This window comes from Myotis davidii, unplaced genomic scaffold, assembly GCF_000327345.1.
Source record: "Myotis davidii unplaced genomic scaffold, ASM32734v1 scaffold363, whole genome shotgun sequence".
Classification (NCBI taxonomy): Eukaryota; Metazoa; Chordata; class Mammalia; order Chiroptera; family Vespertilionidae; genus Myotis; species Myotis davidii.
This window is the reverse complement of record NW_006294069.1, coordinates 2575909-2589045: the sequence shown is the minus strand read 5'-3', so window position 1 is coordinate 2589045 and position 13137 is coordinate 2575909. Positions and strand designations below refer to the sequence as shown.

General features: G+C 44.9%; 1 protein-coding gene across 2 annotated transcripts in view; it reads right to left on the bottom strand.

The window, feature by feature from the left end:
- The window catches only part of VPS53 (VPS53 GARP complex subunit), a 151594-nt gene extending 143470 nt beyond the window's left edge, over positions 1–8124 (bottom strand). For both annotated transcript variants that reach the window (XM_006768080.2, XM_015566769.1), the window contains exons 1-2: positions 6728–8124; positions 3971–4051 (exon numbers count right to left, since the gene is read on the bottom strand). In XM_006768080.2, coding sequence (XP_006768143.1) covers positions 3971–4051; positions 6728–6814 — 168 coding nt within the window. In that variant the 5' untranslated portion in view covers positions 6815–8124. The remainder of the gene's footprint in view (positions 1–3970; positions 4052–6727) is intronic.
- Between the last annotated feature and the right edge of the window lie 5013 nt (positions 8125–13137).

The window sequence follows — 13137 nt, the reverse complement described above, 5'->3', positions numbered from 1 at the left end:
ACAGAGAATCATTGATCAGCTGCCTCCTGCATGCCCCCTACTGGGGATCGAGCCTGCAACCTGGGAATCGAACCATGACCTCCTGGTTCATAGGTCAATGCTCAATCACTGAGCCATGCCAGCCAGGCTTAATTCTATTTTTAATATAAATTTCATCTAGTTTCCCTAATCAAACCTCTAATGAAAACATGACAATTGTCATCTTCAGTTTTCTACTAGGAGACTGGAAGCCCAGCTACTCTTCAGAACCACCCACGAAGCTCTGTTATATACAGAAACCCACGTTCCCCACACCTGGACCTGGTGAGTTAGAAACATCTGGGGATCTGTTCCAGTCCACACAGACACGCAGTAGTTGCCACTGAATAGAGACATCGTCACACCCTCCTCCTCGGAGTGTGTGAATTTATTCTTGATACACTGACATACTTTAAATATTCTAAATTCATAATTCACAAGTATTTACTGCAGGTCCATGAGGCATAGAGATGGGTTTGCCCAAGATATAGCAATAGCTGAAAGAAATTATAAATCATGCCACTACTTTTTATTACCTTTCCTTAAGGTCCATGGAAATGTGGGATAAATTGCTAAGTGTAAATCTGGAATTGGGGATACAAAGGTAACCCTGGGTCATAAATTTTCTGAGTCACCTAAGAAATTTCACAACACATTATCATGTACATGGGGACATAAGGCGAGGCACATAACTAAATCTGGATGTCTTGTGCTCCCTACAGTAGTTTAAAAACAAATATAACAACGTATCCGTACGATGTAAGAACCTGGTGGTTTCCTATACAATTTTCCAATCGAACACATACTTTTGTTTTAGTGGGTCAGCAACCTTAATAGGGTGGGGTAAATGAAATATTTTCATGTTTAAAACTATCTCTATATCAGTTGTTCCCAAATTTCCATGTCCAGCTAACTCCCAGAATTCCTTTTTCATAGAAAATGATGAGCTCTACGTCCTCCAGTACACAGAAAGGGGTGCTTACTGATTGATGTTTCTTTCTCTCTCTCTTTCTCTCTCTCTCAAAAAAAAAAAAAATCAGTGAAAACATGTCCTCTGGTGAGGATTAAAAAACAACACTTTAATAAATTTCTGATATCATTTTTAAATAAAAAACAAAGAAAATGTGAGCGCTAAAGGCTATCTGTGAAATCTCAAAAGAGATAATCACATAGTAGGATGCCATGTTTTCCAACTTTATCTTAAAAATTAACATGTCCATTGGAAAAAGCTGGTTTATGCCAAGATAGTAACAATGATGGGGATTATGAGCTCAGATTCAAATACTACCCAACCACATATTTCTACCTGGATGCCCCAAATATGTTCCAAAATGAGCTCACCTTTACATCCTCCTACTAGCCTATTTGCCACTGAAACCTGTTTTTTCTTCCTACTCCCAATATAGGGTAAAGGTGCTAACGCCCACTTAGTCTGCCAGGCTAGAAATCAAAGTTCAAAACCCTTCATTTGGCCTATAATGCACAGCTTAAATGTCATTTCCTCATGGAAGCCCTTTTGGGTCCCTCAGGTGCATGCTCTGTTTTCACAGTAATGGAGCATGTTTCCCTCGTGGCAATGCTATCATATGTAAGCTGGGCATTCTCTAACTCTCGGTGCCTCATTATTCTCATCGTAAAGCAAGCATGTTAACAAAGTGAGAACTTACCATTGTTACGTGTTTAGAATGGTGCCTGGTGCATGGTAAGCATCCAATAAATATAATCTATTATTACCCTTGTACTCAAAGTGAGAACTCTTTTGACAGCAAGTAACAAATAATTAATAGTTATACGAACAAGTCATTGTGAAGCATAATAATCTGCTTATAGCCTCCTAATGGTTTTATTAGACTGGAAGCTCTATATTGGGAAGGAGGGTATTTGCCTTTTCCATTCCTCTGGCCACAAATTTCTTACAGAGGGAAGCAGAGGAGGTGTTTTTTGTTGAGTAAATGAATGATTTCAGGTTCTACATCCCTTCAACTACCAAATTCTGTCTTGTGCCTCCTAAATAGCTCTTGAATCTTGTTCTCTGCATCCTGGTCTCTACTGACGTTCTCATCATCATCATCATCATTCTCTCTCTCTCTCTCTCTCTCTCTCTCTCTCTCTCTCTCTCTCCCTGGTCTCTACTGACGCTCTCATCATCATCATATCTCTCTCTCTCTCTTTTTTAATCTATATTGTATTGATTTTTTTACAGAGAGGAAGGGAGAGGATATAGAGAGTTAGAAACATCGATCAGCTGCCTCCTGCACACCCCCCACTGGGGATGTTCCCACAACCAAGGTACATGCCCTTGACCGGAATCGAACCTGGGACCCTTGAGTCCTCAGGCCGACGCTCTACCCACTGAGCCAAACCGGCCAGGGCTCTCATCATCTCTCTTAAGTGATCGGTCACAGCAGTTTGCTAACTGGGTTTCCTGCCTCCAGTTCTGCCTCCCCCCATTTCACCCTCCACAGTGTTGCCAGATGGAATATTTTTTGATCCTCACCCGAGGATATGTTTTTATTACTAGAGGCCCAGCGCACAAAATTGTGCATGAGTAGGGTCCCTAGGCCTAGCCTGCATTCAGGGCCACGTCCACTGCCCCACACTGCCGCCGCCCTGTGACACCCTGCGATGTTCAATGCTCCCCTACGCTCAACACCACTACCGCCCCAAGATGCTCTGCAAAGCTCCCTGCCCCACGCTGCCCTGCAACGCTTGCCTCCCCGTGATGCTCACCGCCCCCACAACGCCCCGCAGCTCGCCACTGGACACTCACCACTGCTCGCCACCCAACAATGCCCAGTCCTCCTTCCCCACCCCCACCCCCGTTCGTGGTTCCCCGTTCATCATGCTGTGATCAGAACCTGCAGGACCGGGGAGGGACCGAGAGGTGGTCAATGCACCTCAAGCGACTGGTTGAGCAGTCATTCCAGTCGTTATGCTTATGGTCCTGACCTTTTATATAGATAGGATTGTTTTTAATGAGAGGAAGGAAGAGGGAGAGAAATATCAATGTGAGAGAGAAACATCGATTGGCTGCCTCCCATACACACCCCGATGGGAGATCAAACCCGCAACCTGGGTATATGCCCTGACCTTTTGGTGTACATGATGACACTCCAACCAACTGAGCCACAGTGGCCAGGGCCCAATAAAAAACTTTTTAATACTCACCTGAGTATTGAGGCAATGAGGAACTGTCTATCTCTAACATGAGGATATTTTTTTATTGATCTTTAGAGAGAGAGTGGGAGGGAGGAAGGATGGGAAGACAAACATTGATGGGAGAGAGACACATTGACTGGGTGCCTCCTGCACGTGCTCCAACCAGGGCCGGAAATTGAACCTGCTACTGAGTTCCGTGCCCTTGACCAGGAATCAAACCCAAGACCCTTCAAACTGAGGGCCAATGCTCTAACCACTGATCCAAATCGGCCAGGGCCAGATGGAATTTTTTAAATGTGAACCTGATCCAGTCACTACCATCAAGAATCCTTTTGTGAATACCCCGTGCCCAGAACAGCATCTCCAGAGGAGGGTGTGTGCATCCCCAAGGGGTTTGCCATAATACCCATTAGGGTGTGAGAAAAAAAAAATTAAAACCTTTATTTTCATCCTTTATTTATATAGAAAACACTACTAAAATCTAATTTATTTAAGACTGGTGCTAGGATATGTATGTAATATTTGGGGGGTAGAGGCCTAAGATTTAGTCCAGCAAATATCAGTGTGTGGAAAATATTTAAGGGTATAATTTCTAATAATATACTCACTCTACAAAGAATTCCACTCTAACAACAGTATTTGATATTAGCTACTCCCCTGGTTACAATGAAGTTTGATTTCAATTTAACACTCCTTCTTTGTCACGGCTCCTTCGATTTTATAGAATAACACATCAATCATAACACTCAAGAAGAGCCAGAAGCCACTAAAATGACGGAAACTGCGTACTTACTTGCTCCGTGGGGAACAGGGTATTGATATACTCCACAGCATTGAAATCTGCTCGATCTAGAGGATCCTGGCTTGGAAATACCTATATAAAGACAGGGGATTAGAAATGACCATCATCTTTCTGTCTTGTTTTATGTATTATTTCTTTCCTCTCTACTGGGTGGAAAAGGCAAAAATCAAAATTTTTTTCATTTTATAAGGCTTAGATGCTCAATAAAATGTTAAAATAAGACAGAACTTGGCTGGAGATCCTGGCTAGAGAACCTGGCTAAGCTGCTGATCAACTGAAAACTGTCTCCATGTCATTCCTTCTTCACCGACTCCGTCCCCACCTATGGGAACCCCTGGACCTGCTGGGGCTGGACCCCAACAGTCAAGGCACAAGCAAATGTGTCAAGTGCAAAGTCAATCTGAGCCCTGAAGAGCAACAGCAATGATATTATAAATGCTGTTACAAAATTAAAAATGTGCAAAAGAAAAAATAATGTTAAAATAAACTCTTTAATTTTTATCAACACCTGTAATTTTAACATCTTAGGTCTTGGTGCAACTAACAGAATAGAATATGAAACAGTGAAAAGTTCCACAGATATCAACAAAATGCCAATAAGTGGGCATTGTGCAAATCAGATTAAGCCAGCTGATGACATGGTTGTATCTTTAAGAAAGTCTTGCCTGGCTGGGGCTGGTGTAGCTCAGTGTTTGAGCATCTGCTCCTGAACCAGGAGCTCACAGTTCAATTCCCCTGTCAGGGCTCATGCCCGGGGTTGGTTACATGCTCCATCCCCAGTGTTGGGGTGTGCAGGAGCCAGCCTATCCATGTTTCTCTCTCATCAATGTTTCTCTCTCTCTCTATCCTTCTCTCTAAAATCAATAAAACAATATATTTTAAGTCTTGATAGAGCCGAAACCGGTTTGGCTCAGTGGATAGAGCGTCGCTCTGTGGACTGAAAGGTCCCAGGTTTGATTCCGGTCAAGGGCATGTACCTGGGTTGCGGGCACATCCCCAGTGGGAGATGTGCAGGAGGCAGCTGATTGATGTTTCTAACTCTCTATCTCTCTCCCTTCCTCTCTGTAAAAAATCAGTAAAATATATTTTTAAAAAAAGTCTTGATAGAAACAATATATTAAAACAACGTATTAAAAAAGAGACATAATGCACTATGTCTCAGCAATGGAATCTGCTATGCACTGAAGCGATTTTTATTGTTTACAGTGTCAGGAAGTGAAGAGCTGGCAATGAGGAACTGTCTGTCTCTAAGAGGAAAAGGAATGCTGCCTTCTGAGAAACATGGCTAGCTCCCTTCAAAAGTTGCAACTTGAATAAGGTGGATTATAAAAGTAATCGAGTGATCCCCTGGTAGTGGATTTCACCAGCTCAGTATAGTTACTCTGGTTAGCAAATTCTTTTCTGATTATTAGATAAACCTGTGCTAGAACTCAATATTATTAATAGTAAAACTGTGTTTTAAAATCCTTGTCAAAAAAAAAAATCCTTGTCAAACAATAACTGACTGTTTGATTTGCTTCTTTTATTAGAGCCCACTAGGTTCAAAGAGCAAACGAAATACTTTTTTTTTCTTTTTTCTTTTTTTTGCAAATGGAGGTGGGTGGGGAGCAGTGTGGCCTGAACACCAAAACCTGTGCTCCATGGGCTGGCACCCTCAGGATGAGCCAAGTGAGCTTTGTATGGGTAAGCCAACCACTCCTGGAAAAACACACCTAAAACTCTAAGAGACCTCTTCTCCTCTTACCAGGAGCAGTACCCTCTACAACAGCGGTTCTCAACCTGTGGGTCGCGACCCCTTTGGGGGTTGAACGACCCTTTCACAGGGGTCACCTAAGACCATCGGAAAACACATATATAATTACATATTGTTTTTGTGATTAATCACTATGCTTTAATTATGTTCAATTTGTAAGTGAAAATACATCCTGCATATCAGATATTTACATGACGCTTCATAACAGTGGCAAAATTAGTTATGAAGTAGCAACGAAAATAATTTTATGGCTGGGGGTCATCACAACATGAGGAACTGTATTAAAGGGTCGCGGCATTAGGAAGGTTGAGAACCACCGCTCTGTAAGGATCTCAATGAGCGATTTTAACCTTTTCCTCTCATGGCACACCGGTTTTAAAAAAAATCGCTCGTCTAAATCACTATTTTTAATAGCAATACTCTTTTAAAAACTCAATAGACTTGAAAGAATTTGAGCAACTAGTGAGTCCCCACAGAGAAGGGAGGCCTCCCGCGAATAGTCTTCAACCTCATCCAACACATCAACGGCAGGAGCTGTCAGCCACGTAAGCCCGATAACGGGGTCCAGGTCCTACATGTCCCCTCTGCTCTTCGATCCGCTTCGGGAATCGAAGTTACGCTCTCCCGTCAATTCGGAGTCACGCCCCAGGGGCTGGGCTGAGACCTGGGAGCCGCGGCACAGCAGCCTGGCGAATGCAGGGACAGCTCTACACCCCAAACCCTGGGCTGCGGGCCAGAGTCCACCTCCAGGTCCGTCCCTTCGGGAAGCACCGCTGCATGGCCCAAACGCAGGAGGATGCCCCCTCCAAACACAACCCCGACCGAGGAAGGGCTCTCTCCCGCCCCTCGATCCAGGAGCCCCTTCCCTCTCCCACCTCCCCCTACACTTGTCCCTTCCCTTCCGTGCCTGGCTCCCACCTCTGGCCACCCGAAGTCCCACCCTCGCAGCGCCCCGTCCCCCGCACTCCCCTCCCCTAAGGGGGCGGAACGCTCACCTGCTCGATGGCTAGCTGCACGTCGGGCGTGAGCTGCAGCACCGCTTCCAGCTCCTCCACGAACTCCAGGTCCTCCTCCTCCATCATCCCGCCGCCCAGCTCCCTCCGGACTCACACCCCGGCCCCGGGTCTGGCCTCCTGCGGTCACCCAAACCGCAGAACCATACCCCGCGGCGGGCAGCGCTGCAGCGAGCTCAGGCTCGGCCAGCTAGCCGGGAACTTCCGGGAAGGCGGCACTTCCGGGACGCGAGGCATTCTGGGATAGCGGAGGACTGACCTCCGGGTGCCCGGAGGAGGCGAGCCGGGCACGTTCCGATTTCTTCCCGGACAGCCCTGCCCCGACGAGGAGGGGGCCCTCGTCCCCTCGCTGAAGGGCAAGGACACTGCAGGACCCCCCTCCCGGTGAGGATGTGCCCTCGCACCGTGGCGACCGACCGACCTACAGCCACCGCCTCGGGCCCCGAAGCCGGGGGTCCTTCAGCTCCCAGGGCCCCCCCTTGGTCAATGGCAGTAGGTGCCCCCTGCCATCCGGGGAGAAATGACCCCAGCTGGTAAGTGGCAGTGTTGCCAAAGACAACGTGTCGGATGTGACAGTGTCCACGTTCAGAGTTAGGTTCCCCTGGTGTCAGGCCTGCAGGCAGAGATTTCGGGGGGAGCCTGCAGCTCCTTGGGGTGAGCGTGGGCAGGGGGAGGTCCAGCGTCGCCAGTGCCCCTCCAAGGGGAGCTGTTTACGTCCTGAGACTCTGAACAGCTGGCGTCTGAGTCCCACTCCACCACTGATAGGCTGTGTGATCCTGAACACATCACTCCCTCTGCTTGCCTGCAAGGATGTGGGGACGGTTACCTATAAAAAGCACCATGCAAATTTAAGCTAGTAATACAGGTAATATGAGGGTGCCTGTTTCTCATGCACCACGAAAAAAAGGAGGCCAGATCACCCTGTGGAAACGCTCTGCCCCCAGACACTTCAGACGACGAGAGAACTGCAGCCAAAGGCAGAGCTGTTTCACCAGTTACACATTGTGAAACCCTGTGATGGAAGAGTGCCTGGCCCCGCTGAGATTTTCCTAAAATTTCATTTTATCAGCGTTGTAGTAAAGAAAAGATGGGATCAGCATAATTTCTAACAATAAAGGAAGGGTTAAAATATTAATCAGCTATACAATGGATTCATAAAAGCATAGTTTTTAAAATTATTTAATGACATGGACACGTGCATAAAATATTTCAGAAAGCAAAATGTATATTTCAGAAAGCAAAAATGTACAGCATTGTCCCAGTCTGTATGTGTATATTTCGTGCCTATAAAAATGATAGCAAATCCCTAGCCAGTTGGTTCAGTGGATAGAGCATCAGCTGCAGATTGAAGGGTCCCGGTTTTGATTCCTGTCAAGGGCATGTACCTCGGTTGCAGGCTCAATCCCCTGCCCAGGTCAGGATGTGTACGGGAGGTAACCAATGGATGTGTCTTACATCCAGTGTTTCTCTCGTTTTCTGTCTCTCCCCCTCCCACCCTTCCACTCTCTCTGAAAATCAATGGAAAAATGTCCGTGGATGAGGATTAACAAAAAACAAACAAACAAAATGATAGCAAAGAAATAGTACTTTTCTGCAGGTGATGGAGTGTACATTGTACATTTTCCCAAAATGTCTACAATGAGCCTGAAGTCCTTTTATATTCAGGAATATAAATGCAACCGCCCCCTTAAAATAAATAAAAAAGAAAAATGTAGCCCTAACCGGTTTGGCTCAGTGGATAGAGCGTCGGCCTATGGACTCAAGAGTCCCGGGTTCGATTCCCGTCAAGGGCATGTACCTTGGTTTCGGGCACATCCTAGTAGGGAGTGTGCAGGAGGCAGCTGATCGATGTTTCTCTCTCATCGATGTTTCTAACTCTCTATCCCTCTCCCTTCCTCTCTGTAAAAAAAATCAATAAAATATATTTGTAAAAAAAAGAAAAGAAAAATGTAATTATATCCACCTGTCTTGGATTTTTTTTTCCATCACAAGCAAGTCCTACCATAATTCCATCATCCCTCCCATCCACATTTCCTCATTCCTCACCCCCTCCCCTGGCAGTCACTGGCCTGATTTCTGTCCCTATAATTTGACTTGTTTGGAATGCCATATAAATGGAAACATATGTCACCATTTGAGTGGCTTCTTTCGCCTAGCATAATGCATTTGGGTTTCATCATACGGTTACACGTATCAGTAGTTCATTTATTTCTGCTGAGTGGTATTTCCACTTACATGGCTATGCAACAATGGGCTTATACATTCCCTGGTTGGAGGATGTTAGGGTTGTTTCCAGTTTTGAGTGATGATGAATAAAGCTGCTATACATGTTCACGTGCAGGTTTTTGTGTCCATAAGTTTTCATTTCACTTGGGTGTATACCTAGAAGTGGGATTGCTGGATTGTGTGGTGAGTGTAACTTTCTAAGAAACTGGTAAATGTTTTCCAAAGTGGCTGTATTATTTTTTGCATTGCTACCAGCAGTGTATGAGAGTTCTGGTTGCTCACAGATCTTATGTGGGGTTTTTTTAAAATATTTTTTATTGATTTCAGAGAGGAAGGGAAAGGGAGAAATAGAAACATCAATGGTGATAGAGAATCACTGATTGGCTGCCTCCTGCACGCCTCCCCACTGGGGACCAAGCCTGCAACCCAGGCATGTGCCCTCACCTGAAATCGAATGGTTGACCTCCTGATTCCTAAGTTGATGGCTCAACCACTGAGCCACGCTGGCCGGGCAAGCTTACGTTTAATGTTCATAATAATAACTAATATGTCCTAGCCCTTACTCCATGCCAGACACCCTGCAAAGCATGCATTGTCTCTTTCAACCTACGTGGCAATTCTGAGGCTGATAGTTATTATCATTACCCCTATTAACAGATAAGAAAGTGGAGATCTGCCGAAACCGGTTTGGCTCAGTGGATAGAGCGTCGGCCTGCGGACTGAAAGGTCCCAGGTTCGATTCCGGTGAAGAGCATGTACCTGGGTTGCGGGCACATCCCCAGTGGGAGATGTGCAGGAGGCAGCTGATCGATGTTTCTCTCTCATCGATGTTTCTAACTCTCTATCCCTCTCCCCTCCTCTCTGTAAAAAATCAATAAAATATATTTTTAAAAAAACTTAGCTTTAAAAAAAAAAAGAAAGTGGAGATCTAGTTAAAAATGAAACAAAACTTGCCCAAGGTCCGATAGCTAACTTTTCCTGCCATTCATTCACCTGCTGGTGATAAACACTAGGCTAGATGCTAGGAATTGATCAATCAACAAATAGACCACCCTAGCTGGTTTGGTTCAGTGGATACAATGTCGACCTGTGGACTCAAGGGTCCCAGGTTCAATTCCGGTCAAGGGCACGTGCTCAGGTTGCAGGCTCAATCCCCTGTAGGGGGCGTGCAGGAGGCAGCTGATCAATGATTCTCTCTCATCATTGATGTTTCTATCTCTCTCTCCCTCTCCCTTCCTCTCTGAAATCAATAAAAAATGTATATTTTAAAAAGATAGACCAAGTGCCTGCCTCCATGGAGCAATTTGCATGTATGGAAAGTAAATATGCAATGGTGATGCTTGCTGAAAGACAAGTAGGGGAGAAAGTGGGGGAAGGGAGATATCTGTAATACCATCAACAATAAAAATATTTTTTTTTAAAAAAGACAAAGCACATGTTGAGACACTATAGTGATAGAGTGTTCTGATTGGTCAGCAAAGGCTTCTCTGAGGAAGTAAGTTTTTTTTAAAATATATTTTATTGATTTTTTTTACCAAGAGGAAGGGAGAGGGATAGAGAGTTAGAAACATCAATGAGAGAAACATCGATCAGCTGCCTCCTGCATAACCCCCACTTGGGATGTGCCTGCAACCAAGGTACATGCCCTTGACTGGAATCGAACCCGGGACCCTTGAGTCTGCAGGCCGAAGCTCTATCCACTGAGCCAAACCAGTCAGGGCAGGAAGTAATTTTTAAGCTGAAGCAAAGGATCGGTGGTGGGAGTAAGGGATGACAGATGAAAGGAATGGTGTATGCAAAAGCCACGAAGAGGGAAGAAATTGGCCAGGGTAATGGGACTTTGAAAGCCAAGGGAAAAGTGGTATAAGAAGAGGCTGGAGAAATAGGCAGTGCCAGAGGGCGGAGGCTCCTGAAGGTCACGTTAAGGAATGGAAAACCTTTGAAGGATTATAAGCAGAGGAGTGACATGACCAGGTTTACCATGCCTATCATCAGCCCTCGTCCCCTCATTTTTGATTTCTCTGTTTCTGTGCAGCGCATTGTCATGGAGGGTCATGTAACCAGGGTGACCATCACCAGTGGAAATTCATGCTGCCCAATTTCCACGGATTGTCCTTTTACACATCCACTGTCAACTCTCAATTGTACTCCCCCTACGACCCAAAACATTTCCCTACTTGGAATTTCTCGACTCCATCGTTTTTTCCTTTCTTCCCTTTGCAGGTAAAATACTAGTAATGAATTTGTTACACATTACAAGAGTGTAGGAATATAAGGGAGCAGAGATACAGGTGAATTCCACATTTTAAGGAACTGCATTAAAATAAGAACAGGCTAGACTGATTTAGTTATGATAAGCAAGAGAGGGAAATACTTTTAATAGAAGGGGGAAACCTGGAAAGACAGATTATCCACTTTTAAAATTAAAAAAATACGGAGAAATTGGATATGAAAATAGGAGCATGTGAAGTTCTCAAAAATAAGCTGGGCTTTTTCTTTTTAAACAATTTCCTGTTTTGTTGTGAGATAGGGTACAGATGATGACAAAGTATCACAGAAAACATATTTTCTATTTTGAAATTTCACCGAGTGAGGCATAAATTCAGTCTCTAATACTTAAACACACACACACACACACACACACACACACACACAAACCTTGGAGACCATATGCTTTAATAACAGGCGATCTCAAAGGATCTATATATATAAAAGCCTAAGCAACCGTTTGACCAGTAGCTATGACGTACACTGATCACCAGTGAGCAGATGCTCAACGCACAGGCAGTATGGAAGTATGGAACAGACTGATGAATCTCGAGGGAAGCGGGGGAGAGGGAGGGCGGAAAGAGATTAACCAAAGATCTTATATGCATACTAGAGGCCCAGTGCACAGATTCATGCACCGGTGGGATCCCTCGGCCTGGACTGCGGGGATCAGGCCAAAACTGGCAGTCTAACATCCCCCGAGGGGTCCCGGATTGCAACAGGGCGCAAGCCCCGCTGAGGGAACCCCAATGGTGAATGAATCCATGCACTAGGCCTCTGGTAGATTTATAACAGGCTGTAGAGGAATCCTGGGGTGCATCTATGAGATTAGCATCAGAATAAAATGGGGAAAAAACCATCACCCCCAAATAAGAAATTTTCATAACATTTCTCATTGTGCCAAAAAAGAAATTGTAAAGTATAGGATGGAAATAGTAAGTAGTTTAAAACAACCTTTGTTAATGAAATCCAGTAAGATTTCTAAATTTCATGTGCCCCTGTCATTTAGTGTTTCTACCTCTATTACAATGAATCTCCAATATCCTATTATATTTGCAACTGGTTACATTGTGTGTGAAGTACTAGAATATATTAAGTAGACATTGTGCAAAGTATGTTCTTTTATAAGATCAAGACAATGTCTCTATTCCATTTCAGCCTCTCTCTCTCTGTGATGACCTTCTAAACAGCTGGGCTTTTGTGAAATTTCTTGTTAAAAATTGCAGGATGTCTGAATTTTACCTGATCCTAATGCCAGTAGCATAGTCCCTTCTCCCAACACTGTGATAACCAAAAACACCCCCGATAAATTCCCACATGCCCTCTAGGACTCTGCAGCACTCTCAAACTTAGATCCTGCTGTCAATATGGGTGGCTAAAGCTCCCAGGCCGACTTGTAGTGGAGGAATGCAGTTTAATGTCTACATAAAATCTTGTTCACATGTTTTCTTGGCGCTCCCCTTATGGACTGTTTTCAGTAGATGGCTTTTCGTGATGCGAGGCTCTTTTGCTATCTTTCATTCCTGAATTTTCTGAATATCCTGGACCCTGGCATTTGTTCCTGACTGACATATCATTCTGAATGTTCCCATATCCCGGACGCCCAGTTTTGTTTTGATTGGTACTCTGGTTCTCTGTGCCAGCCCAGTCTTGCTAAGCAGATCATTATCTCCAGCGAGCTTCAGTAGCTCCTCTGTTCCCACGGTCATCGCTCAGGCATGCAGGCCTGCGTATATGCTCGCTCCCAGATGCTTTTAAATTAGACCCTTTCACCCTAGCCAGTTTGGCTCGGTGGATAGAGCATCAGTCTGCAGACTAAAGGGTCCCAGGTTCGATTCCGGTCAAGGGAACATGCCCAGGTTGTGGGCTCCATCCCCAGTGGGGGGGGGGGACTGAAG